Here is a 27,294-nt window from a genome sequence, read left to right as displayed (position 1 = left end):
TTCCCTTTTCCTTTTTCCTATGGAGGACCTCCTGACTTCTGGATCCAGCAACATTCTTGGGTTTTACTCTCTTGTTTTGGTGGAGATGTAACATCTTCCACTAGCTTCCTAAGATAGGGTATATGGGAGATGACTTTCCACAATTCAAGATATATTTTGCATTTTTGAATGTCTCTTTTACCCTCACTTTGATACTTTGGGTATAGAATTCTAGGTTGGAAATCTTTGCCTTTTCCCTTAAAATTTTGAAGACATTTCATTGTCCTCTAGCTTCCAGTTCCTGTTGTGAAGTACCAAACCATTCTGGTCAAGAAAATGTTCTGGGTTTTTGTGTGTGTGTGTGTGTGAAACCATATATTTTTTTTCTTCCTCCCCACCACATAAAATTTCACAATGATAAGACTTGCTATTGGTTTAAAAAAAATTTTTTAAACCTAATCTGCTTGGTAATCCTTTTCTTTTGGGAAACTTGTTGTCTTTTTTCTGTGAGATGTGTTCTTGAAAAAAATTTTCATTTCCTCACCCTTGTTTTCTCTTTTTCTATGTAACTACTTCTGTTATTTAGATATTAAATTCTAGGTTACTGTGCAGCAGGCTTAGAGGACAGTCTTGATCAAGGAAAAGAAAATAAAAGGTTCCAGAGGGGTGTCTCTAAAAAGATAATAAAACTGATAGATTATTATTATATTTTCTTTTTGGTATACAATTGGTAATCTACAATTACATGAGGAACATTATGTTTACTAGACTCCCCCCTTCACCAAGTACCCCCCACATACTCCATTAGTCACTGTCCATCAGTGTAGTGAGATGCTGTAAAATCACTACTGTTTTCTCTGCATTGCACAGCCCTCCCCATGCCCCCACATACATTATACATGCTAATCGTAAGGCCCCCTTTCTACTTCCCCCCCCTTCTCCCTCCCTTCCCACCCATCTTCCCCAGTCACTTTCCCTTTGGTAACTGTAGTCCATTGTTGGGTTCTGTGATTCTGCTGCTGTTTTGTTCCTTCAGTTTCCTTTGTTCTTAATATTCCACATATGAGTGAAATCATTTGGTACTTCCCTTACTCCTCCTGGCTTATTTCACTGAGCATAATACCCTCTAGCTCCATCCATGTTGTTGCAAATGGTAGGATTTGTTTTCTTCTTATGACTGAATAATATTCCATTGTGTATATGTACACCTTCTTTATCCATTCATCTACTGATGGACACTTAGGTTGCTTCCATTTCTTGGCTATTGTAAATAGTGCTGCGATAAACATAGGGGTGCATCTGTCTTTTTCAAACTAGGCTGCTGCATTCATAGGGTAAATTACTAGAAGTGGAATTCCTGGGTCAAATGGTAAGTCTATTTTGAGCATTTTGAGGAACCTACATACTGCTTTTCACAATGGTTGAACTAATTTACAATCCCTCTAGCAGTGTAGGAGGGTTCCCCTTTCTCTATAACCTCGCCAACATTTGTTGTTTGTCTTTTGGCTGGTGGTGATCCTTACTGGTGTCAGGTGATATCTCATTGTGGTTTTAATTTGCATTTCTCTGATGACTAGTGATGTGGAGCATCTTTTCATGTGTCTGTTGGCCATCTGAATTTCTTCTTTGGAGAACTGTCTGTTCAGCTCCTCTGCCCATTTTTTAATTTGATTATTTGCTTTTTGTTTGTTGAGGTGTGTGAGCTCTTTATATATTTTAGATGTCAAGCCTTTATCAAATCTGTCATTTACGAATATGTTCTCCCATACTGTAGGATGCCTTTTTGTTCTATTGATGGTGTCCTTTGCTGTACAGAAGCTTTTCAGCTTGATATAGTCCCACTTGTTCATTTTTGCTTTTGTTTCCCTTGCCCGGGGAGATATGTTCATGAAGAAGTCACTCATGTTTATGTCCAAGAGATTTTTGCCTATGTTTTTTTCTAAGAGTTTTATGGTTTCATGGCTTACATTCAGGTCTTTGATCCATTTCAAATTTACTTTTGTGTATGGGGTTAGACAGTGATCCAGTTTCATTCTCTTACATGTAGCTGTCCAGTTTTGCCAACACCAGCTGTTGAAGAGGCTGTCATTTCCCCATTGTATGTCCATGACTCCTTTATCTTATATTAATTGACTGTATATGTTTGGGTTAATATCTGGACTCTCTATTCTGTTCCACTGATCTGTGGCTCTGTTCTTGTGCCAGTACCAAATTGCCTTGATTACTGTGGCTTTGCAGTAGAGCTTGAAGTTGGGGAGCAAGATATCCCCCCACTTCATTCTTCCTTCTCAGGATTGCTTTGGCTATTCAGGGTCTTTTGTGGTTCCATATGAATTTTAGAACTATTTCTTTCAGTTCATTGAAGAATGCTGTTGGTAATTTGATAGGGATTGCATTAAATCTGTAGATTGCTTTGGGCAGGATGGCCATTTTGACAATATTAATTCTTCCTAGCCAAGAGCATGAGATGAGATTCCATGTGTTAGTGTCCTGTTTAATTTCTCTTAAGAATGTCTTATAGTTTTCAGGGTATAGATCTTTCACTTCCTTGGGTAGGTTTATTCCTAGGTATTTTATTCTTTTTGATGCAATTGTGAATGGAATTGTTTTCCTGGTTTCTGTTTATATTAGTTCATTGTTAGTATATAAGAAAGCCTTAGATTTTTGTGTATTAATTTTGTATCCTGTAACTTTGCTGTATTCCAATATCAGTTCTAGTAGTTTTGGAGTGGAGTCTTTATGGTTTTTTATGTACAACATCATGTCATCTACAAATAGTGACAGTTTGACTTCTTCTTTACCAATCTGGATTCATTGTATTTCTTTGTTTTGTCTAATTGCAGTGGCTAGGACCACCAGTACTATGTTGAATAACAGTGGGGAGAGTGGGCATCCCTGTCTTGTTCCCAATCTTAGAGGAAATGCTTTCAGCTTCTCGCTGTTCAGTATGATGTTGGCTGTGGGTTTTTCATATATGGCCTTTATTGTGTTGAGGTACTTGCCCTCCATCCCATTTTGATGAGAGTTTTTATCATGAATGGATGTTCAATTTTGTTGAATGCTTTTTCAGTGTCTATGGAGATGATCACGTGATTTCTGTCCTTTTTGTTGATGTGGTGGATGATGTTGATGGATTTTCAAATGTTGTACCATTCTTGCATCCCTGAGATGAATCTCACTTAATCATGGTGTATGATCATCTTGATGTATTTTTGAATTTGGTTTGCTAGTATTTTATTGAGTATTTTTGCATCTATATTCATCAGGAATATTGGTGTGTAATTTTCTTTTTTGGTGGGGTCTTTGCCTGGTTTTGGTATTAGGGTGATGCTGGTTTCATAGAATGAGTCTGGAAGTATTCCCTCTTCTTCTATTTTTTGGAAAACTTTAAGGAGAATGAGTAGTATGTCTTCTCTGTATGTCTGATAAAACTCCATGGTAAATCCATCTGGCCCAGGAGTTTTGCTCTTGGGTAGTTTTTTGATTACCGATTCAATTTTGTTGCTGGTAGTTGGTCTGTTTAGATTTTCTGTTTCTTCCTTGGTCAGTCTTGGAAGGTTGTATTTTTCTAGGAAGTTGTCCATTTCTTCTAGGTTTTCCAGCTTGTTAGCATTCTCTAATAATTCTTTGTATTTCTGTGGGATCCGTTGTGATTTTTCCTTTCTCATTTCTGATTCTGTTGATGTTTGTAGATTCTCTTTTTCTTCTTATAAGTCTGGCTAGGGGCTTATCTATTTTGTTTATTTTCTCAAAGAACCAGCTCTTGGTTTTATTGATTTTTTCTCTTGTTTTATTCTTCTCAATTTTATTTATTTCTTCTTTGATCTTTATTATGTCCCTCCTGCTGACTTTAGGCCTCATTTGTTCTTCTTTTTCCAATTTTGATAATTGTGTCTTTAGACTATTCATTTGGGATTGTTCTTCCTTCTTTAAATATGCCTGGATTGCTATATACTTTCCTCTTAAGACTGTTTTCGCTGTGTCCCACAGAAGTTGGGGATGTGCGTTGTTGTTGTCATTTGTTTCCATATATTATTGCTTGATCTCTATTTTGATTTGGTCATTGATCCATTGATTATTTAGGAGCATGTTGTTAAGCCTCCATGTGTTTGTGAGCCTTTTTGTTTTCTTTGTACAATTTATTTCTAGTTTTACACCTTTGTGGTCTGTGAAGTTGGTTGGTAGAATTTCCATCTTTTTTAATTTACTGAGGCTCTTTTTGTGGCCTAGTATGTGGTCTATTCTGGAAAATGTTCCATGTGCACTTGAGAAGAATATGTATCCTGTTGCTTTTGGGTATAGAGTTCTATAGATGTCTGTTATGCCCATCTGTTCTAGTGTGTTGTTTAGTGCCTCTGTGTCTTTACTTATTTTCTGTCTGGTGCATTGGTCCTTTGGAGTGAGTGGTGTGTTGAAGTCTCCTAAAGTAAATGCATTGCCTTCTATTTCCTCCTTTAATTCCATTAGTATTTGTTTCACATATGTTGGTGCTCCTGTATTGGGTGCATATATATTTATAATGGTTATATCCTCTTGTTGGATTGACCCCTTTATCATTATGTAATGTCCTTCTTTATCTCTTTTGACTTTCTTTGTTTTGAAGTCTATTTTGTCTGATACTAGTACTGCAACACCTGCTTTTTTCTCCTTGTTGTTTGCGTGAAATATCTTTTTCCATTCCTTGACTTTTAGTCTGTTTATGTCTTTGGGTTTGAGGTGAGTGTCTTGTAAGCAGCATATAGATGGGTCTTGCTTTTTTATCCAATCTATTACTCTTTGTTTTTGATTGGTGCATTCAGTCCATTTACATTTAGGGTGATTATTGAAAGATATGTACTTATTGCCATTGCAGGTTTTAAGTTTGTGGGTACGAAAGATTCAAGGTTAGCTTCTTTACTATCTTACTGTCTAACTTAACTCACTTATTGAGCTATTATAAACACAGTCTGGTGATTATTTCTGTCCCTTCTTATTCCTCCTCCTCTATTCTTTGTATGTTAGGTGTTTTTGGGGGTAGTTGATTTTATTTTTTGCCTTTAGTTAGTATTTGATTGTTCCTCTTTCTTTGCTGTTATTTTATTTTCTCTGGTGACATCTGTTTAGCCTTAGGAGTGCTTCCATCTAGAGCAGTCCCTCTAAAATACCCTGTAGAGGTGGTTTGTGGGAGGCAAATTCCCTCAACTTTTGCTTGTCTGGGAATTGTTTCATCCCTCCTTCATATTTAAATGATAATCATGCTGAATACAGTATCCTTGGTTCAAGGCTCTTCTGTTTCATTGCATTAAACATATCATGCCATTCTCTTCTGTCCTTGTAACATTTCTGTTGAGAAGTCTGATGATAGCCTGATGGGTTTTCCTTTGTAGGTGAGCTTTTTTCTCTCTCTGGCTGCCTTGAATACTCTGTCCTTGTCTTTGATCTTTGCCATTTTAATTATTGTATGTCTTGGTGTTGTCCTCCTTGGGTCCCTTGTGTTGGGAGTTCTGTAGTCTGAAAGACTCTTTCCTCCCCCAGTTTGGGGAAGCTTTCAGCAATTATTTCTTCAAAGACACTTTCTATCCCTTTTTCTCTCTCTTCTTCTTCTGGTACAACTATAATGCGGATATTGTTCCATTTCGATTGGTCACACTGTTCTCTTAATATTCTTTCATTCCTGGAGATACTTTTATTTCTCTGTGTGTCAGGTTCTCTGCGTTCCTCTTCTCTGATTCTCTTCCATCAGTGGCCTCTTGCATGCTGTCCATTCTGCTTTTAAGTCCTTCCAGAGATTTATTTCTGTATTCACCGTCCTTAGCTCTTGCATATTTCTCTGCAAGTCCATCAGCATGGTTATGACCTTTATTTTGAATTCTTTTTCAGGAAGATTGGTTAGGTCTATCTCCCCAGGTTCCCTCTCAGGGAAGGATGTCTGTGTGATTCTGGTCTGAATCAAATTCTTCTGCCTTTTCATGGCGATGAGCAGATGGCGTGTGTGTCAGCTGGGAGAACAAAATCCCTTCCTGCTTGCTTCTAGCGTTCCTCTTCTGGGAGAACGGCGACCCCTAGCGGCTTGTGTTGGGCAGTTGCGCACAGACGGGGTCTCTGATTCTTGCCTGGGCCGCTGTGGAGCTCTGTGCAGTTGCTGTGAGTGTGGCCGGTCTCAGGCTACTGCTCCGCTGCGGCGGGGCCGTGCCGGAGGAGGAACGGGTGGGAGGCTATTTATCGCCCTGAGTGGCCTCCAAGCTGCGCTGCTGCCCAGGGGGTAGTGTACCCGGAGTTCCCCGGGATTCCCAGCTTCTGGGCTGAGTGTGCCAGGATGCTTCCGTCCAGCTGTGAGGCCCCTGTCCCTTTAAGACTTTGAAAAGCACTCATTTTTCTTTTGTTCCAGGAGTGCGGACTGTGGGGACCTCCTTGCAGGTTTTACTGTTCCGTTGCCCTAGTATCCAGCACACCGTGCACTGTGTGTCTGCGCTCCCAGTGCTGATGGCTAGGGCTGGGTATTTAGCAGTCCTGGGCTCCCTCTCCCTTCCCGCTCCGACTGCTCTCCTCCCGCCAGGGTGCTGGGGTGAGGGGCACGCTCAGGTCCCGCCAGGCCGCAGCTTGTATCTTACCCCCTTCGCGAGGTGCTAGGTTCTCGCAAGTGTAGATGTAGCCTGGCTGTTGTCCTGTATCTCCTGGTCTCTCTTTTAGGAATAGTTGTGTTTGTTGTATTTTCAAAAATATATATGTTTTTGGGAGGAGATTTCCGCTGTCCTACTCATGCCACCATCTTGGCTCCTGATAGATTATTTGATGTGACTGAACATAATGAATGAAGATTGATCCTTTAATTTTCTTGTTTTTTTCTCTCCTTGTTTTCATTTCTATATCTTTTCTTTTTTTGTCTTTTATCTTCTGGGAGGTTTTCTCAAGTTTTATTTTTCAGCCATCATATTAATTTTTAATCTATTTTTGTCATCATATTTAATTTCCAGGAGCCCTTTTTGTTGTTTCTGCATTTGTTTCATGGATGCAGTGTCTTCTCATGTTGAAGATACCAATTAGAGTTTATTTTCTTCAAGATTTTTCTTCTCTCTGCCTTGTCTATATTTCCTCCAAGTTTTTTTGTTTGTTTGCTTTGTTCTCGGTCCTTCATGTAAGACACATTCTTCATATATCTAATGTTCCTTAGTTGTCCATTCCTAATTACAAGTAAGACACTTAAAAGCTAAAAAGTGTGTGTGTGTGCGTGGCCTTGTCAACTAGTCAGCTGAAGTGAGGATGATCTGGGTGGGCTTTTTCATTGGAGAATCCCAACTATAGTATCTGCAGTGTTTTCCCCACCTTAGGCTGATGAGTTCCCAGAGATGAATCTCCCAAATCTCTTGTCTCTGGGTTATAAGCCTGTCACAGTCTTCTCAGAATCAAATGGGGAAGGAGGATTGCATGGGAAATTTTTTCAATATGTGTATTTTCCCTTAGTCCCTCAGTTTTTAGTATGGAAATCCCACCCTCAGCTGTGCATAATGTTCCCAATCTAGAGCCTTTCTGAATCAGCCTTTCCAGTGGGTAAAGCTCTGGTCTTCTTCCATGAGAGGGAAGGAGCAGCCACTAAGCTACCTTGAATAGAAGAGGAAATATGGAATCTGTAGACCTTTGAGAAACTTCTAACCAGTTCTTTTTTCAGCCCCACTTTCAGCGGGGTTCTGCAGCATAAATCAGTCTGCTTTTGAGGTTTACTGCTAATGGAGATTTCAACTTTGTTTTGTTAAATCAGCTATTACACATCCACATATTTTATAGATTCTAAAATTTGTGGCTGTTCTTTCATCTCTCCCATTCCCTGTGTTTCTGTAAATTTATGCCCGTTTTTATCCCTTTACTTTCACTTTGGTGAGGCTTCAGGAGAGAGTGGTGAATTAAGTATGTGTTTACTTAGCCATCTTTAACCAGAATTAACTCATGTTTATTCTTAAAGGGCAGTCTCAGTGTCATTTCCTTTCTACAACTTTTCCTGACCCATGTGCAGAATTAATTGCTCCATCATATATTATCTCATAGGACTTTATATATATATATATATATATATATATATGTAATATTTACAATGCTTTATTTATTATTTGGGTAGCTCCTAACTATAATCCCCTTGAAAGTCATCATTATATACTATTATATTACATAGTATAGTTTCTTTTTCATGGTAGATTTTAAAATTTGAGCCAACAGAAATGAATTTTCATCATCTTCAGTTAGTATCTGAAATTGAAGCTAGAATGGCCTTTTTGACTCTGAAGGGCCTTGAAATAGTGTCTGAATGTACCCCCATCCATAGCTCCATTCCAAGGAATTTTTAACTTAAGACACTTGCAGCCAGGTTTATTGCTAACTTGAAGTTGAGAATATATGTGGCTTAGCCACATAATTAACCTTGAAAAGAAGGAGCAGGTTTGCTTAAAAAGAGGGGTGCTGTGGTCAAAGAAACAGTATCACTCCTTATATGGAATATGTGACACCGCTACAGTGACAGGGAAGATCCAAGAATGTGATATTTGAAGATATCAGCAGTTGATCAGTAGTGCCAAAATCTAAGTCCAAATAACTCATTTTCCCTAGAAAAGGAAATACTAAAATTCTATGTGGAAAGTAATATGCTAGGCCCATTACAAATGTTATCTCATTTAATTCTTACAGTATCTCTACTAAGTGGTTATTTTGTTTTTTATTATCTCAGTTTTACAGTTGAGGGATTTGCAGCTCAGAAAGTTCAAGGTCAACTAACCAAAAATTAAAACCTTTTCTTAACACCTCCCTTCTGACCCCTGTCCTTCCACTAAATGCCCTTCAGTGCTATTGTACTCTTAGTGTGCTGTATATGGTTATCTTAATATATCATATTCAAATGACATTGTGGTTATCTGTCTGTCTCCACCGACTAGTCAGCTCCTCCAGGAACAGTGTCTTATTCTCTAGTATAGGGCCTTGAACATAGAAACTCTCAACAAATGTAAGTTGAACTGCAGATTTGAGTTCAGAATGCATGCCAAAATCTATCTTGTTCATCATCATCACAGGCACACATCCAGATATCAAGATAGTCACTCTGCTTTGAGAGGAAGCTTTGGGAAGGAAAAATAAGCTAGTTCTGAAAACTTTAGCAGGTCTGGGTTTTTTTATATTGAGGAAAACTGGTATTTGTATTTTGGAAACTCCCCCTACCAACTGAAAATGGAAGAAAAGAGTAAAATGAAAAACTAAAGCTTATACATTTGTCAAAGGAGAGGTATCAAGAAGGTGTGTTGCTTTGTTTTCCAGGGGCCTTATGGGTCTGCATCATTTTAAATCCACATTGCAAACTAGAGGAAAAATCCTGTTGGCTACAGCAACTGCAGAAATGGAGCGACCTGGATGTTTGTCCCCTGGAGGATGGGAACAACGGGCATGAGCTGCCCAACATCACCAATGCACTGCCCCAGAATGTTAATCACAGCCCAGGTGAGCCAGCTATCCTTTTGGGGTTTTTGTGCCTGGAAATCCAAAAGGTCAGAGAGTAAAGCCCTAGAACTAAGTGGCTGCACAATCTTTTGGCTGTCAGAATTGTCACCTTAAATAAGAAAAGCCTGTCCTTTTATTTGTTTTGAAATGCCAAACCTTAGGTGAGTGGAAGCATTTATCTTTGACATTGAGGATGCTGTCCTTTTCCACATATAGATGACCTTAGAGGGCCCAGCATAAATTCTATGTGGTCTCTGCATGGAACCCCTTTACCCTTCAAGTCCTTCATGACTGATGGATCTTGGCCTCAGTTGGGGTTGGGTTTAACTCAGTAGACCTACCTCAAGGGAAGGGTGGAAAGCCTGCAAAAAACAGCTTTTAAAAATGTCCAACAGTTGCCTTTCTTACCTTTCTCTGTTCACCTCAACTTTTTATACAGCAGATAGCTAGGAGGGGTTATCCTCCCAAGTTACTGCTAGGACTCTTGCCCCATTTTAAGAGAAATCCAGTATAGTGATATTGTACCTTCTGTCTTTTGAGCCCACTGGCCTACAGGTATTACTGGACATGAGCGTTCACATCAGTTTTAGTTCATCTAACTCAGGCTGTTTGCTGTTGGCAACTGATTGCTCATTAGCCTATTGGGAACCTTTAATGGTAGATGATATTTTTTCAGAAACCACAGTTTTACATCTGATCCCTTTTATTAAGTGATAAATCTGATATTTTTAATCTCAAGGAGGAAATCACTTAAATTGTTGTTCTTGCTTGGTCTTCACCTACTGTACCATAATTGATTATCAGTGCATTTAAGGCAACTAAGGTAATGAGAAGTGAAAAGGCTACAATTTTATCTCTTCTTTAAACTACTTTTTACTGGCACTCATCTAACCTCTACACCACAGGAAGCCATCCTTTTAGTACCTGACATAAAGATTCAAATGCATATAAACACCTGCCTGCAGGCTGGCAGTTTCTTCCTTGTCATAATATATTGGCAATTTGTTGTCACTGGTTCGCACTTGAGGATGTTGCTTCCTCAGCAGTCTTCTCAAGTTGCAGCTGATTGTCCCTCACATCTCTTTACCTTTGGGCTGATGGAGTAATAGGCATCCCACTTGTTCTTCACTGTCATTTCTTTATCATTGTCCACCCCTCCTTCCTAAAATAGCCCCCAGCTTTAAAGTTCATGCTGTCAAAATATACTGTCACCTACGCTCCGGGTTTTAGTCATTTGTAGACCTCTGAGTCAATCCTCCCCATTCCTTGGAGATTTTTAGTTGTTTGCTCATTAACACCATTGGTCACTACTTCTGTCATAATTCTGGATTATTTCACTGGCCACATAGATGATCCTTCCAATATTCTAGCCTCTCAGTTCTTTGACTTACTCTCTTTTGATAGTGTCATCTTCCACAACTTAGCCATACAGTCCCAAGGTCATACCCTAAACCTTGTCATTGCCAATAACTACACCTTCTTCACAATTTCAATTTCAAGCAGGTCTGATTACCAACACAGGTCTTACTAGCTTATTTTCTTTAGTATCCCAATTCCAGTAATTCTTAGACCCATGAGGAATTTTGATCCTATCACCTTTTCATTCTTTAGGTAGCTTCATTTTCCTCCTTAACTAATTTAGATTCCTTGGTGCATCATTATAATCATCCCCTTGCATACATACTCAACCCCCTCTTTCCCTTTGTTACACTGATACGGCAAAGCTCTACTTTAGTAATTAATCTAACTCTAATTACTTGGTGCTCACACCTGCACAGCTAAACATGGTAGAGAGAAACAACAATGATAACCGGTCGTATCTTAGTTTATAAACACTAATTTTAGGTGGGTCCATAGTACTTACTGTACAGACACCCCCTACATTTCTCCAGTGATGCCTTCTTTCATTCTTCTAAATTACACTTCATACTGTCTTTTCCCTAAAACTTTTGATACTTCCTCTGCTTCCTCGCCTGATAGCCTTGCTTCCTGTTCACTGAGAATATAAAGCAATCAGCACAGAATTTCCAGAACTGTCTCACCATATCTGCCTCTGTCCATCTACCCTGCCTTTTCCTATTTTTGTTTGTGCTTCTAGGCCAAAGCCCTCCACTTATTCTCAAGACCCTGTTCCTCCACTTTTTTTTTTATGATTAGGCATTTATTGACAGAAAAATTACAAATGGTTAACACATATATGAAAAGATAATCACATTCATACTTGAGAAATACAAAATAAAAAAAGATTATGTTCTTCACATTCTACAGAAGACTTGTTTTGAGGCGTCTTTTTTAAGGAAGGTGGGGAGATTGGTGCCATTTTTTGTTGGGATGATATTTGTAAAGAGGCACTCATGTACTATTTTTTTTTGTATCTTTAATCTACAGTTACATGAAGAACATTATGTTTACTAGACTCCCCCATCACCAAGTCCCCCACACAAAACCCATTACAGTCACTGTCCATCAGCGTAGTAAGATGCTGTAGTATCACTACTTGTCTTGTCTGTGTTGCAGAGCCCTCCCCGTGCCCCCACACACATTATACATGCTAATCATAATGCCCCACTTCTTTTTTCCCAACCCTTATCCCTCCTTTCCCACCCATTCTCCCCAGTCCCTTTCCTTTTGGTAACTGTTAGTCCATTGTTGGGTTCTGTGATTCTGATGCTGTTCTGTTCCTTCAGTTTTTTCTTTGTTCTTATACTCCACATATGAGTGAAATCATTTGATACTTCTCTTTCTCTGCCTGGCTTATTTCACTGAGCATAATACCCTCCAGCTCCACCCATGCTGTTGCAAATGGATGGTAGGATTTGTTTTCTTCTTATGGCTGAATAATATTCCATTGTGTATATGTACACCTTCTTTATCCATTCATCTACTGATGGACACTTAGGTTGCTTCCATTTCTTGGCTATTGTAAATAGTGCTGTGATAAATATAGGGGTGCATATATCATTTTCAAACTGGGCTGCTGCATTCTTAGGGTAAATTCCTAGAAGTGGAATTCCTGGGTCAAATGGTATTTCTATTTTGAGCTTTATGAGGAACCTCCACACTGCTTTCCACAATGGTTGAACTAGTTTACATTCCCACCAGCAGTGTAGGAGGGTTCCCCTTTCTCCACAACTTCGCCAACATTTGTTGTTGTTTGTCTTTTGGATGGCAGCAATCCTTACTGGTGTGAGGTGATATCTCACTGTGGTTTTAATTTGCATTTCTCTGATAACTAGCAATGTGGAGCATCTTTTCATGTGTCTGTTGGCCATCTAAATTTCTTGTTTGGAGAACTGTCTGTTCAGCTCTTCTGCCCATTTTTTAATTGGATTATTTGGTTTTTCTTTGTTGAGGTGTGTGAGCTCTTTATATATTTTAGATGTCAAGCCTTTATCAAATCTGTTATTTATGAATATGTTCTCCCATACTGTAGGATGTCTTTTTGTTCTATTGGTGGTGTCCTTTGCTGCACAGAAGCTTTTCAGCTTGATATAGTCCCACTTGTTCATTTTTGCTTTTGTTTCCCTTGCCTGGGGAGATACATTCATGAAGAAGTCACTCATGTTTATGTCCAAGAGATTTTTGCCTATGTTTTTATCTAAGAGTTTTATGGTTTCATGGCTTACATTCAGGTCTTTGATCCATTTCGAATTTACTTTTGTGTATGGGGTTAGACAGTGATCCAATTTCATTCTCTTACATGTAGCTGTCCAGTTTTGCCAACACCAGCTGTTGAAGAGGCTGTCATTTCCCCATTGTATGTCCATGGCTCCTTTATCATATATTAATTGACTGTATATGTTTGGGTTAATATCTGGACTCTCTACTCTGTTCCACTGATCTGTGGCTCTGTTCTTGTGCCAGTACCAAATTGTCTTGATTACTGTGGCTTTGTAGTAGAGCTTGAAGTTGGGAAGCGAGATGCCACCTGCTTTATTCTTCCTTCTCAGGATTGCTTTGACTATTCGGGGTCTTTGGTGGTTCCATATGAATTTTAAAACTATTTGTTCCAGTTCATTGAAGAATGCTGTTGGTATTTTAATAGGCATTGCATTGAAGCTGTAGATTGCTTTAGGCAGAATGGCCATTTTGACAATATTAATTCTTCCTAGCCAAGAGTGTGGAATGAGTTTCCATTTGTTAGTGTCCTCTTTAATTTCTCTTAAGAATGTCTTATAGTTTTCAGGGTATAGATCTTTCACTTCCTTGGTTAGGTTTATTCCTAGGTATTTTATTCTTTTTGATGCAATTGTGAATGGAATTGTTTTCCTGATTTCTCTTTCTGTTAGTTCGTTAGTGTATAGGAAAGCAACAGATTTCTGTGTATTAATTTTGTATCCTGCAACTTTGCTGAATTCCGATATTAGTTCTAGTAGTTTTGGAGTGGAGTCTTTAGGATTTTTTATGTACAATATCATGTCATCTGCAAATAGTGACAGTTTGACTTCTTCTTTACCAATCTGGATGCCTTGTATTTCTTTGTTTTGACTGATTGCCATGGCTACAACCTCCAGTACAATGTAGAATAACAGTGGAGAGAGTGGGCATCCTGGTCTTGTTCCCGATCTTAGAGGACAAGCTTTCGGCTTCTCGCTGTTCAGTATGATGTTGGCTTGGGTTTGTCGAATATGGCGTTTATTATGTTGAGATACTTGCCCTCTATACCCATTTTGTTGAGAGTTTTTATCATGAATGGATGTTGAATTTTGTCGAATGCTTTTTCAGCATCTATGGAGATGATCATGTGATTTCTGTCCTTCTTTTTGTTGATGTGGTGGATGATGTTGATGGATTTTTGAATGTTGTACCATCCTTGCATCCCTGAGATGAATCCCACTTGATCATGGTGTATGATCCTCTTGATGTATTTTTGAATTTGGTTTGCTAATATTTTGTTGAGTATTTTTGCATCTATGTTCATCAGGGATATTGGTCTGTAATTTTCTTTTTTGGTGGGGTCTTTGCCTGGTTTTGGTATTAGAGTGATGCAGGCTTCATAGAATGAGTTTGGAAGTATTCCTACCTCTTCTATTGTGGAAAACTTTAAGGAGAATGGGTAATGTGTCTTCTCTATATGTCTGATAAAATTCAGTGGTGAATCCATCTGGGCCAGGAGTTTTGTTCTTGGATAGTTTTTTGATTACCAATTCAATTTCTTTGCTGGTTATTGTTTTGTTTAGATTTTCTGTTTCTTTCTTGGTCAATCTTGGAAGGTTGTATTTTTCTAGGAAGTTGTCCATTTCTTCTAGGTTTTCGAGCTTGTTAGTGTATGGGTTTTCATAGTATTCTCTAATAATTCTTTGTATTTCTGTGGGGTCCGTCGTGATTTTTCCTTTCTTGTTTCTGATTCTGTTGATGTGTATTGATTCTCTTTTTCTCTTAGTAAGTCTGGCTAGAGGCTTATCTATTTTGTTTATTTTCTCAAAGAACCAGCTCTTGGTTTCATTGATTTTTTTCTGTTTTGTTCTTCTCAATTTTATTTCTTCTCTGATCTTTATTATGTCCCTCCTTCTGCTGACTTTGGGCCTCATTTGTTCTTCTTTATCTAGTTTCGATGATTGTGACTTTAGACTATTCATTTTGGATTTTTCTTCCTTCTGTAAGTACGCCTGGATTGCTATATACTTTCCTCTTAGAACTGCCTTTGCTGCATCCCGCAGAAGTTGGGGCTTTATGCTGTCATTGTCATTTGTCTCCATATATTGCTTGATCTCTATTTTAATTTGGTCATTAATCCATTGATTATTTAGAAGCGTGTTGTTAAGCCTCCCTGTGTTTGTGAGCCTTTTTGTTTTCTTTTTACAATTTATTTCTAGTTTTATACCTTTGTGGTCTGTGAAGTTGGTTGGTAGAATTTCAATCTTTTGTAATTTACTGAGGTTCTTTTTGTGGCCTAGTATGTGGTCTATTCTGGAAAATGTTCCATGTGCACTTGAGAAGAATGTGTATCCTGCTGCTTTTGGGTGGAGAGTTCTGTAGCTGTCTCTTAAGTCCATCTGTTCTAGTGTGTTGTTCAGTGCCTCTGTGTCCTTACTTATTTTCTGTCTGGTGAATCTATCCTTTGAAGTGAGTGGTGTGTTGGAGTCTCCTAGAACCAATATATTGCGTTCTATTTCCTCCTTTAATTCTGTTAGTATTTGTTTCACATATATTGGTCCTTCTATATTGGGTGCATATATATTTATAGTGGTTATATCCTCTTGTTGGACTGACCCGTTTATCGTTATGTAATGTCCTTCTTTGTCTCTTGTTACTTGTTTTGAAGTCTATTTTGTCTGATACAAGTTCTACAACACCTGCTTTTTTTCTCCCTATTATTTGCATGAAATATATTTTTCGATCCCTTGACTTTTAGTCTGTGTATGTCTTTGGGTTTAAGGTGAGTCTCTTGTAAGCAGCATATAGATGGGTCTTGCTTTTTTATCCATTCTGTTACTCTGTGTCTTTTTATTGGTGCATTCAGTCCATTTACATTTAGGATGATTATTGAAAGATATGTACTTATTGCCATTGCAGGCTTTAGATTCATGGTTACTAAAGGTTCAAGGGTAGCTTCTTTACTATTTAACCATCTAACTCAACTCACTTATTAAGCTATTATAAACACAGTCTGATGATTCTTTATTTCTCTCCCTTCTTATTCCTCCTCCTCTGTTCTTTATATGTTAGGTGTTTTATTCTGTACTCTTTTGTGTTTCCTTTGACTGCTTTTGTGAGTAGTTGCTTTTATTTTTTGCCTTTAGTTAGTATTTGGTTGGTCTGCTTTCTTTGCTGAGATTTTATTTTCTCTGTTGACATCTGTTTAGCCTTAGGAGTGCTTCCATCTAGAGCAGTCCCTTTAAAATATCCTTCAGAGGTGGTTTGTGGGAGGCAAATTCCCTCAACTTTTGTTTGTGTGGGAATTGTTTAATCCCTCCTTCATATTTAAATGATATTCCTGCTGGATACAGTATTCTTGGTTCAAGGCCCTTCTGTTTCATTGCATTAAATATATCATGCCATTCTCTTCTGGCCTGTAATGTTTCTGTTGAGAAATCTGATGATAGCCTGATGGGTTTTCCTTTGTAGGTGACCTTTTATCTCTCTCTGGCTGCCTTGAATACTCTGTCCTTGTCTTTGATCTTTGCCATTTTAATTATTGTATGTCTTGGTGTTGTCCTCTTTGGGTCCGTTGTGTTGGGAGTTCTGTGGGCCTCCATGGTCTGAGAGACTCTTTCCTCCCCCAGTTTGGGGAAGTTTTCAGCAATTATTTCTTCAAAGACACTTTCTATCCCTCTTCTTCTTCTGGTACTCCTATAATGCGAATATTGTTCTGTTTGGTTTGGTCACACAGTTCTCTTAATATTCTTTCATTCCTGGAGATCCTTTTGTCTCTCTCTGCCTCAGCTTCTCTGTATTCCTGTTCTCTGATTTCTTTTCCATTAATGGCATCTTGCACCTCATCTAGTCTGCTCTTAAGTCCTTCCAGAGATTGTTTTATTTCTGTATTCTCCCTCCCTACTACTTGCTCCTTTAGCTCTTGCATATTTCTCTGCAGATCCATCAGCATGGTTATGACCTTTATTTTGAATTCTTTTTCAGGAAGATTGGTTAAATCTATCTCTCCAGGCCCTCTCTCAAGGGTTGTCTGAGTAATTCTGGACTGCACCAGGTTCTTATGCCTTTTCATCGTGATAGAGGTTGCTGTAGACAGGTAGCACGTGTGTCAGCTGGGAGAACAAAAAGTCCTTTCCTGCTTGCTGGTCACTTTGCCTTTCTCTGCTGCCTGTGTCGGTTACCTGCACTCCTGGAGTAGCCTCCAAGTTAATCCCCTAAGCTGCCGTGGGTGGTGTCACTGTCACAGTAGCCCAGGGCCCTGCAGGGAATCGCAGGCACGCCAGGTGTGCCCTCTTGCAAGAGCGGCGCCACTTCGTGCCTTGCCCCTGTTTCTTCTGCCTGTGCCGGGCAGCTGTGCTCTGGCTGTGGCCTTTGGGTCTGGCCTGGGTGTCTGCACACTAGGAGAAAATTCTGAGTGGCTGCTGGGGGTGCGGCTGCTCCACTGCTGCCGCAGGCATGCTCGGCTATGCCACCGCCGGTGCATGCACCCGCTGCCCAGCTGCTTGGCCACTGCCACTGCCACCAGCTCACACGCCCACCCTGGGCTGCTCCATCACCGCCACTCTCAGGCTACTGGGTTGCTGTGTCGGGGGCCGTGCCAGTCGGGGGAACAACTGCCAGGCTACTTATTTCCGTGAGGGGCTTCAGAGCTGCACTGCCGCCCAGAGGGTTAGGGCACCTGGAGTTCCCCAGGATTCCCAGCTGCTGGTCTGAGTATGCCGGGAGGATTCCATCCAGCTGTGAGGTCCCTGTCCCTTTAAGAATTTCAAAATGCACTCACTTTTCTTTTGTCCCAGGGGAGCCGGTTGCAGGGACCCACTCACAGATTTTGCTTTTCCGTTTCTCTAATATCCAGCACACCATGCACTGTGTGTCTGTGCTCCCGGTGCGGGTTACTAGAGCTGGTTGTTTAGCAGTCCTGGGCTTTCACTCCCTCCCTGCTCCAACTCCTTTCCTCCTGCCGGGGTGCTGGGGTGGGGGAAGTGCTTGGGTTCCTCCAGGCCGCAGCTTGTATCTTACCACCTTCGTGAGATGCTGAGTTCTCACAGATGTAGATGTCACCTGGCTGTTGTACTGTATCCACTGGTCTCTCTTTTAGGAATAGTTGTATTTGTTGTATTTTCAAATATGAATATATATTTTGGGGAGGAGATTTCCGCTGGCCTACTCATGCCGCCATCTTGGCTCCTTGTTCCTTCTCTTTTATATGAGATATCATTACAGGTATTATCTCTTCTCTCATCCCAAAACAAAACAATAAACACTCTTGTTAACATTACATGCCTTGTTGGCTACCACCCTATTTCTCTGAGGAAGTAGAAATAAGATGTAGAAATAAGAAAAATAATTCAAAAGAGTGATGTGTATTTAGCATGTGTACCTATACTCTTATCTTCCTTGAACTCATTCCAGTCAGACTTTTATCCCTCCACTGCTGAGAATAGGTCTTGTCACTGGTTGCTAAAATGCCAGCCATTGCTAAATCTAGTGGTTGATTCTCAGTCATAATCTTATTTGACCTATTATCAGTATTTGTCACAATTGATCATTTTCTCCTTGAAAACAATTTTTCCCCCTTATTTCCTGGACACGGCTCTTGGTTCTCCTGGTTCTTCTTTTACCTTGTTGGGCCCTCCTCAGTTTCCTTTGCTGTATCCTCCCCACTTCCCAACCTAAATGCTAGACTGCCCAGGGAGGATTAGTCATCAAACCACCTCTTTTTCTATACTTACCCCCATAATGATTGCATTGTTTTAGTAATCACCTGTATGCTAACAACTTCCAAGTTTATGTCTCCCGCTCAGACTTTTCCTCTCAGCTCTAAACTTGTATGTTTAACTGTATTTTCAATATCTCCATGTAATATTAATAGGCAGCTCAGTAGGTGTTTTTACCGTTCAAGCCCCACCCAGACCTGCTCCTCCTGCAGTCTTCCCTGTCTCCATGTATCTCAAATCTATCTTAAAAACTTCATTTTTGATTCTTTTCTTCCTCTCACCCCAGATCTAATCCATGAGCAAATTCTATTGCCTTTATCTTCAGAAAGTATCCAAAATCCATTTATTCTCATCACTTCCACTGCTTATTACTCTGACCAGGTTACCTTCATCTTTCAAAAATTATTGCAGTAGCTTCCTAACTGCTCTTCCTGCTTCTGCCCCTCCACTTATAGTCTGTTCTCAATACTGCTGCCAATTATCCTTTAAAATGCAAGTCACATCATATACCTTCAGTAGCTCAAAGCCCTCCAGAGGCTTCTCATCTTTCACTCATGGCTTGTAAGGCATCTGTGACCTGGCTCTCTAGTATCTCTCTGACCTCATCTCCTGTGGTTTTCCTGCTTGCTCATTCCATTTTAAGTACATTAGCTTCCTCTCTGCCCTCAAACATACCAAATATGTTCCCACCTCAGGATTTTAGCATTCGTTCCTTTTGCCTGGAATGCTCTTCCCTTAGTTACAGCTAAGGTTGTGCTCTTCCATTCCTTCAGGCCTCTGTTCAAATGTTACCTTTTTAGAGACCATTCTTTCTAAAACAATAATCCTCACCCAACACCAGCTTGCCTTTCTCTGTAACTCTGTTTTAATCTTTCATAGCACTCATAGCCACCTGATATATCTGATATCCTACCTCTCTCCCCATTTCAACTCTCTCTCCCCATGTTAACCCTCTCTCCCCATTTGGATGTAAAAATCAGTAAAAGCAGGGGCTTGATGTATCCTTATCACCTAGAACAGTACCTGCCATGTAGTAGGCATTCATTGTTTGCTGACTTAATGAATTACAAAACCTGCTGAGAGCCTACTCCCTACTGTGGGCTGAGTAGACCTATGGTGGATTCTCAGTTCAGCAGGAGAGGGGCTTAGATTGTAGCCAGTAAAAGGGTCATTGTGCTGCTTCTAAGGGATAAGGAGAGGAAATTTCAGTATATACTGTCAGTGCTATTCTAATTTAATCCTCAGATCCCATAGTCTATGGAACATACCAATTCTGAAAAGATGACCAGGTTCAAGGACTTTTGCCTAATGAATGAATATATTTCATGTTCCATCTGAATACCGACTTTCCCTCCCAGTATTTTTGCACAGGCTCAGTAGATGTACACTTCATTTGGGCACCTCTGGAAACATCTGTGTAGTACCTCAGTTCTTGATCCTGAAATAGTTTCCACTGCCCTTAACATGGCAGAGAGTCCTTTATAGGTTTTTTTTAATTTTTAAAATAGCTCATTTTTAAATGATCCTTTATAGGTGTTTTTTATTTCCTTAAATGTAATTTCCATGAGTCCTTCTATGTGCATGGTTTATAATAGTATATCTTCCATTTGGTCTTACGACCACCCTTAAGAACTGAGGCTACTTTGTCTTCTGTTTTGGTTTCCCTGCAGCCTTTTGCCTGAAAAGAGATGGCATGGGAAGACTCCAGTGAGAAAAAAAGAGTCTTTTGCCATCATCAGTGTTTCTTATTGGAGAATAAGGCTGTAAGCCTACAGATACCAGTGTTATAAAGGAATCAGAATACATAGGGCTTCAACTCTTTTTCAGCTTTTGATATTGATTTCACTGAAGTCCTTATAATAAAGGTGATGGTGTAGACAAGACACATTATGGATTGGCTGGCAAAATTACCTAACTGCTTCTCTCTTCCTCTGACTTTTGTAGAAGCAACTTGTATCCTAATAACTGAGTGCTGTCTCTCCTCTCTTTCATGTATTTCTGGATCTTAGGAGAGATTGGTCTTCTGTAGAATTAGAAAGGCAGCCATAGATCTCTACAGAAAAGTTTTTCTGACAGAGGGCAGACACATTAAAAGCTATCCAATAAAGAGGCAACACAAAAATCACCCAGACAGATGGCGGGGTGACTGCTCTTACTAACCAGATACCACTCTTCTGCCCATCTGCCCACCCTGAAGAAGACACAGGAGTTAGAGCTTCAGATTACCCATTGTTGAACTGCCACCTTTCTTTCTTTCCCTAGACTCCTTATCCAGACCAAGACGAACAGTATTCACCAGAGCCATCGAAGGCCGTGAATTGCATTGGCAAGACAGCCATTTACAGCGAATAGTCAGCAGCGATATATACACATCTCCTGCCTGCCAGCGGGAAGGCGAACAGCTACTCTTTAATTCCCAAGGCCAGCCACTGTGGCTTGGTAAGTGTGCCTCTCCTCTACTCTGAGAATTTCAGAGTCCAGGCTAACTTCATACCAGCCCAAAACTGCCTAGTCCCAGCAACACAACCAGAATTTGGGGCCTTGACTAGGGCCTCAGGGTATTTAGGTGAGGCCTCAGCCATTTGTGGGTACAGAGGTACCCACCTGAGGTACAATAACCTCAAGATAGGAATTTGTATTCTATTTCCTAAGCTTTGTGGGGAGAAGCCAGTTAATAAATATCTGAGTACTAAAAACCATTAGACATCAGTTCACAGGCTCTACTCAACAGTTATCAAACAACATTATAATCTACTATGAAATTATGTTTTCCTAAAAAGATACTGAGTTTTAACTTGTTACCCAGTGCTAGCAGCTAAAGCACTATCCACATTTGCCACAAAGCCATCTTCCCTTCTTCCTTCCCTCCTTCCCTTCCTTCCTTCATTATAACAGAACAGATCTAGCTATTCCATCATGAGTTTAAACCTGTCAAATCTCTTCTTGACTTTATCACAGGATGCCCTTTCCAAAATAGACACATTTTTTTAAAATTCATTTTCTGAGTCTTACAATGACATACATTTTTATTATCTTCTTCCAATTCCCTACCTCAATCCCCCACCCCATACCTTTGTCTTTGTCAAGATCTTGCTGAATTTGGTTATGTCCCTGTTTCTCTCTTGAAAGCCTTGGTCACACTTACTGTAAGACAGTATCTGAAGCCCCCTTTGATCATCTATCCTCTTCTCTGATCCAGCACTTCTAAAACAAATCTAACAACCATGTGAAAAAATATACACTTCATTAATAAACAAAGATGCCATAAAAACAGTACTGAATTACCCTCTTTTGATTGTCAAATAAGGGGGGACTTTTTAAATTAAGGTAATTTGTGGTCTAGGAGAGGTTGTGTGGAAATAAGCACTCTTATATACTCCTGTATATGTATAATGTAAATGCTTACAGCTTTTCTGAAGAGTATTTCAATAACACTTACCAAAAGCCTTTCAAATACATTTATACCCTTGGATCTAGTAATTCCATGTCTAGAAATTTATCCTGAGCTATAATTAACTAAGAATATGGATATAGCTAGGGTATTTATTAGAGTACAGATATAAATTACATACAGATGAGAAAAAATTGTAAATAGTCTAAAGGTCCAACAATAAGGGATTGACTCAATGGCTAACATACACATAAATTCAGTAGAATGATATGTAATTATTTTTAATGTTATAGAAATAAACTTAATGATATGGAAAAATATTTAAATGTTAAGTGGAAAATCCAGTTATAAAACAATTATACCATTTTAATTAAAATTGAATAGAAAAAGGTATACACACGCACACACGAAACTGGGAATTATGGTTATCTGTAATTTTTATTTGATATTTTACCTATCTGTAGTTTCAAATTTTCTGCAGTTATTTCTGTAATTTTCATGCTACCTTTAAAAGAAATCATGAAATAAACCCTACATTTCATTATAATCTCTTGCCCATTTATAAGCCTTTGGTAGTCCTCCATTATCCCTAAGGTAAATCCAAATTCCTTGATAAGACATTCAAAGCTTTTTACATTCCAAACTCTACCTTTCCAGGCTATCCCTAGCCACATAACCTACCTCTAGACAGGCCTCTTTGCCATCCTCTGAAGATGCTACAAGGAATACTTTTTAATTCTAGAATACATATAAACAAAGGCTTTTACTGATATGCCAGACATTCCTTCCCTGTTTGTCTATCTTTAAAATCTTGCTGGTCCTACAAAGGGCAGCTCAAATATTATTTTCTGTTTATATTTCTATCATGTCATTTCTTTTTAACTTTCTATAATGATTTATTTATGTATCAACTTGTGAGGTCTTTGTGGGAGTAACCATTCCTTATTCATCTTTGTACTTCTTTGCCTGGCATACTACCTGACATATAATAGGTTCTCAGGAAATAAAGGATTAATAATTGAATGAGGCCTTTCCCTTTAGGCAGTTAGTTGCTACCTCTACTGGGTTCCCATAGTGCATGTTCAGAAAAAGGTGCTCATTTTATTATCCTAGTTGTGTGTCCCCTTCTACACCATACCACTATGCTGAGCCAGCAAGGTAGCTCTTTGAAGGTAGTGCCTGTGCCTTATTCAACTTTATATCCTTAAAAGATAAAACACAGTTCCTGGTACACCATAGATGTCAGTTTGAATTTGATGAAAGGATATAAACTGCCTTTGTAAAGCATGAATTTCCCTGATTTGAAATTTTAATTCAACCAGAATATTTTCTTTGTCTGTAGAGCATGTGCCTACAGCCTGTGCTCGGGTTGATGCCCTGCGTTCCCATGGTTATCCAAAAGAGGCCCTCAGACTCACAGTGGCCATTATCAATACTCTGCGATTGCAGCAGCAACAGCAGCTGGAAATCTACAAGCATCAGAAGAAAGGTATGATTAGGAACAGTCTTAACTCCTTAGGCTGAGGCTGATATGGAACTTCAGGGACTATAAGGCCTAATATTTAATTTTCAGTAAGTTTCATGATGTGACAGGGGGTAGAGGATTCTGTATCATTCTACCTGATATATAGAATGCTTCACTTTACCCTTAAGAATCTCAGGTTTTTTAACTGTAAAATGGTAATAATAATGTTGTCCTGCCTCCCTCACAGGACAGTTGGGAGGCCCACTATGATCTTATATAAGAAGACCCTTTATTAAACATAAATCCACATCTACATACGTGTGCTGCCAGCAGGCAGCCTAAATGCAGACAAGACCTTATAGGTGGCTCATAAGCTTGTCTCTATCACTCTCTAAAACTTGGACCTGCTTGTTTCCAGAACTGTTGCAGAGAGGAACCACAACCATTACAAACCTGGAAGGCTGGGTGGGCCACCCACTAGACCCCATTGGTTGCCTGTTTCTCACTTTGACTGAGGCCTGCCGTCTGAATGATGATGGCTATCTGGAAGTGTCAGGTACAGGGGTCAGCCTGAGGCAAGCTGGAACTGCCCTTGGTAGCTGTCTTCTCCCTGCCAGACTCTGTTCTACCCTTCCTGCAGCCTTTTCTTCTCTTATCCATACTGGACCTCCCTTGAGAGTCTTTCTTGGGCTTCCTTTCTTTCCCACCTTCCTTTCCCGCCCTGAAGACTCTCCCATTTTATCTTGCTAACCTTCCTTTGCTCCTCTCACTTCCTAACATGAATGCCTAAAGAATGTGATCCAAGGAGAATAAGAAGGGCTAGAGGGATTTCAGGAGTCAGGCAAAGTCCTCAGAGCAGTCTGGAAGAGGGAAAGAACCCTACCAAGAGTGTGCATATACCTTGCAATTGCATAAAACTCTCATGTTTCCTTTGACCTTTCTCCCTCATGGTGGTTTTGTACCAGTTTTACAAATAAGAAATAGAAAGGAAATTTAGTAGAGCAAAGTAGCAGGGACTAGAAACAGAACTGATTCTTCTTTCCTTTATACCATCACTATATTGTATATATACGTCTATGATAGCATTTAGCACACTGCATTACAATTTGTTTACAAATGAGTATCCCTGACTAGACAGCTCCTTGAAAGCAGAAATTATGATTTACTTATCTTTGTGATCCCAGCACCTAGTGCAATACCTCCCATATCATAGTCTTCTAGAAATACTTACCAGATGAATGAGGGGGAAAAGGAAAGAAACCAAGACTCTGACTTTTAAACCTGTGCTCTCTTCCTGAAATTTTGAACCCAGAGGTGGAGCATATAAAGTAATAATTACATAGAAGTTGCTAATGGTACAAAAGGGATAGTTTAACTGGATGGGTTTGAATTTCTTTGGGTAGGCATACAGGGTTGGCCCCAATCCAAGCTAAGGCTGCCCTTATCTTCCCTCTGACCCCTGACAGGAAATCATTTTAGTCTGTTTCATCTGCACAGTGACAAGTACATCTTGAAAACCTGAGGTTGCACTTGGGATTTATTCACCACTGATCTGTTATACTTAGCTCCTTCCATATACCACGCCCTGGAGATACTTAGGACAATAAAATAAAGTCTCTTCCCTTTAAGGTGTTCACACTCTAGTGAAAGAGACAGACACAAAAACATAACTTTTTATACATAATGTGTGAGCAAAAGATTAGTGTAAGATTTTATACTTCTCCAACTGGCCAAGCCAGTTCATATATTAGGAAGGAACTAGGAATCTTTTTGGTTCTGTGTAGCCTTTTTTCAGTATATTTTCCTTACTGCTCTGGGGTTCTGACTTAGCTTCCCTGTGATATTTGTTGACCAAACTGTAGCCCAAAGTGGGAGGGAGAGAGAAGCAGAAGAATCTATGGAGACTGATGTAGGGAATCTCATCCCCTGTTCCCCTCAGATATAAGTGAAAGCAGACCTCCTGTGTACCATCATGTACCTGTAGCTGCAGGCTGCTCAAGTAGCAATGAGTCCTACCTGTCACTGGCTCTGGAAGTTGCTCTGATGGGGATGGGTCAACAGAGGGTGATGCCTGAAGGCCTGTATGCCCAGGATAAGGTGTGCCGTAATGAGGAGCAGCTCCTGAGTCGACTCCAGGAGCTGCAGCTGGATGAAGAGCTGGTGCGAACACTGCAGAAACAGTGCATCTTACTACTAGAAGGTAAGTAAAGAAGGGCTGTTGTCACAGTGTCTCTGGCCTGTGACTCTGGGTTCCCCTCTCTAATATAGCAGAGGTACAGAAACATTTTTTTACCTTAAAATGAAATGTAGTGAAGGTTCTTCCCAGGTCTAGCAAACGTGTGCAATCTTAGGGCACAAGTCCAGACTGGCAAATAGAAGCATGGAGATAAATAACTGACTGGCTTATCTTCTTCCTGCAGGAGGCCCCTTCAGTGGCCTGGGAGAAGTCATTCACCGAGAGAGTGTTCCCATGCACACCTTTGCCAAGTATTTGTTCTCTGCTCTGCTGCCTCATGATCCAGACCTGTCCTATAAATTAGCCTTACGTGCCATGAGGTGGGTAGACCTTTCTTAGCCCAGTTGCTTCCACCAAAGCACATGTCTCCAGTGCTCTTTTTCTTTGTTTATTTCACTTTCTTCTTTCTCCCTCTTTGTATATTCTATTGGACCTGCCACCAAGATGCCCCAAAATGGCTCAGTTTCATATGATCTAGAATTCCTACCTGGAATGCCTTGCTAGTGACCCATTTGGCTCCCTGGCTGTGCCCTTAGTTGGTCATCTGAGGAAGATCCTGAATTTTTATAGGTATGGTGCACCCAAGACCTGAGTCTCCCTGTTATAGGACTAGTTAGGCAGGCTGCAAAGGGGTTTGAGCCTTTCCATAGCTCAGCTGAGTCATGGTTCCCAGGCACTGGTCACCAGATGCATGTGGAGGAAGTAGAAATAAGCCTTTTTATACCAAGACTTGAGAACAATGAGCTATGGACAGATTGTTTCCAAACTAGAATAGGATCTTTAGATCAGGTAGGTAAACCTCTAGAATACACATAAAATAATTATTTTAGTTATACCATAACACTGTGAGAGCTCCTCACCTCAACCAGGAAAAGACTGCTGAGGATTCCTTGGCATATATTTCTTATACTTTAAAAAATAATCTTATGGCTCTTGACTACATTTAAAATCTATTTGCATTAAGAACTCTTCAGCTTGAGTTCTGCAAGTGCCCAGGCACTCACCTCATATAGACTACAGTACCCTAGGTTTTAAAACCTTCAAAGCTCTTAGTTAACCCTTTCTTTGCCCCATTCCTCTCCATCAAAGAACAAACTTTAAGGTGACTCAGAATGGCAAGGGTCTGGATGATGGCTGATGACTTTCCCTGGGTCTTCTAGGTTACCTGTTCTAGAAAACTCAACTTCTGCAGGCGACACTTCCCACCCTCACCATATGGTGTCTGTGGTACCTAGCCGTTATCCTCGCTGGTTCACGCTTGGACACTTGGAATCACAGCAGTGTGAATTGGCCTCCACAATGCTGACTGCTGCCAAAGGTGAGCACAGACAGAACTTAGGCTCCAGCATCCCCACTATTTTGGACCAGTTATAGCCTGTCAGTTGCTTGGCATGCAGTCTTCTGAAGGAGAAAGAAGCTATTCTCATCTTCCCTTGACCACTTAGAGTTATAGGGA

General features: G+C 40.0%; 1 protein-coding gene across 1 annotated transcript in view; it reads left to right on the top strand.

The window, feature by feature from the left end:
- Positions 1–27,294, top strand: part of ZSWIM5 (zinc finger SWIM-type containing 5) — a 157,890-nt gene that overhangs the window by 108,325 nt on the left and 22,271 nt on the right. Inside the window, exons 5-11 of the mRNA XM_037021922.2 lie at positions 9,253–9,432; positions 21,009–21,185; positions 23,480–23,626; positions 24,021–24,158; positions 25,542–25,802; positions 26,023–26,158; positions 26,999–27,156. Of these exons, the coding sequence (XP_036877817.2) occupies positions 9,253–9,432; positions 21,009–21,185; positions 23,480–23,626; positions 24,021–24,158; positions 25,542–25,802; positions 26,023–26,158; positions 26,999–27,156 (1,197 nt within the window). The remainder of the gene's footprint in view (positions 1–9,252; positions 9,433–21,008; positions 21,186–23,479; positions 23,627–24,020; positions 24,159–25,541; positions 25,803–26,022; positions 26,159–26,998; positions 27,157–27,294) is intronic.

The sequence above is a fragment of the Manis javanica genome, chromosome 4 (assembly GCF_040802235.1).
Source record: "Manis javanica isolate MJ-LG chromosome 4, MJ_LKY, whole genome shotgun sequence".
NCBI lineage: Eukaryota > Metazoa > Chordata > Mammalia > Pholidota > Manidae > Manis > Manis javanica.
The sequence above is the reverse complement of the archived record's forward strand: the minus strand, read 5'-3'. Positions and strand labels throughout refer to the sequence as shown.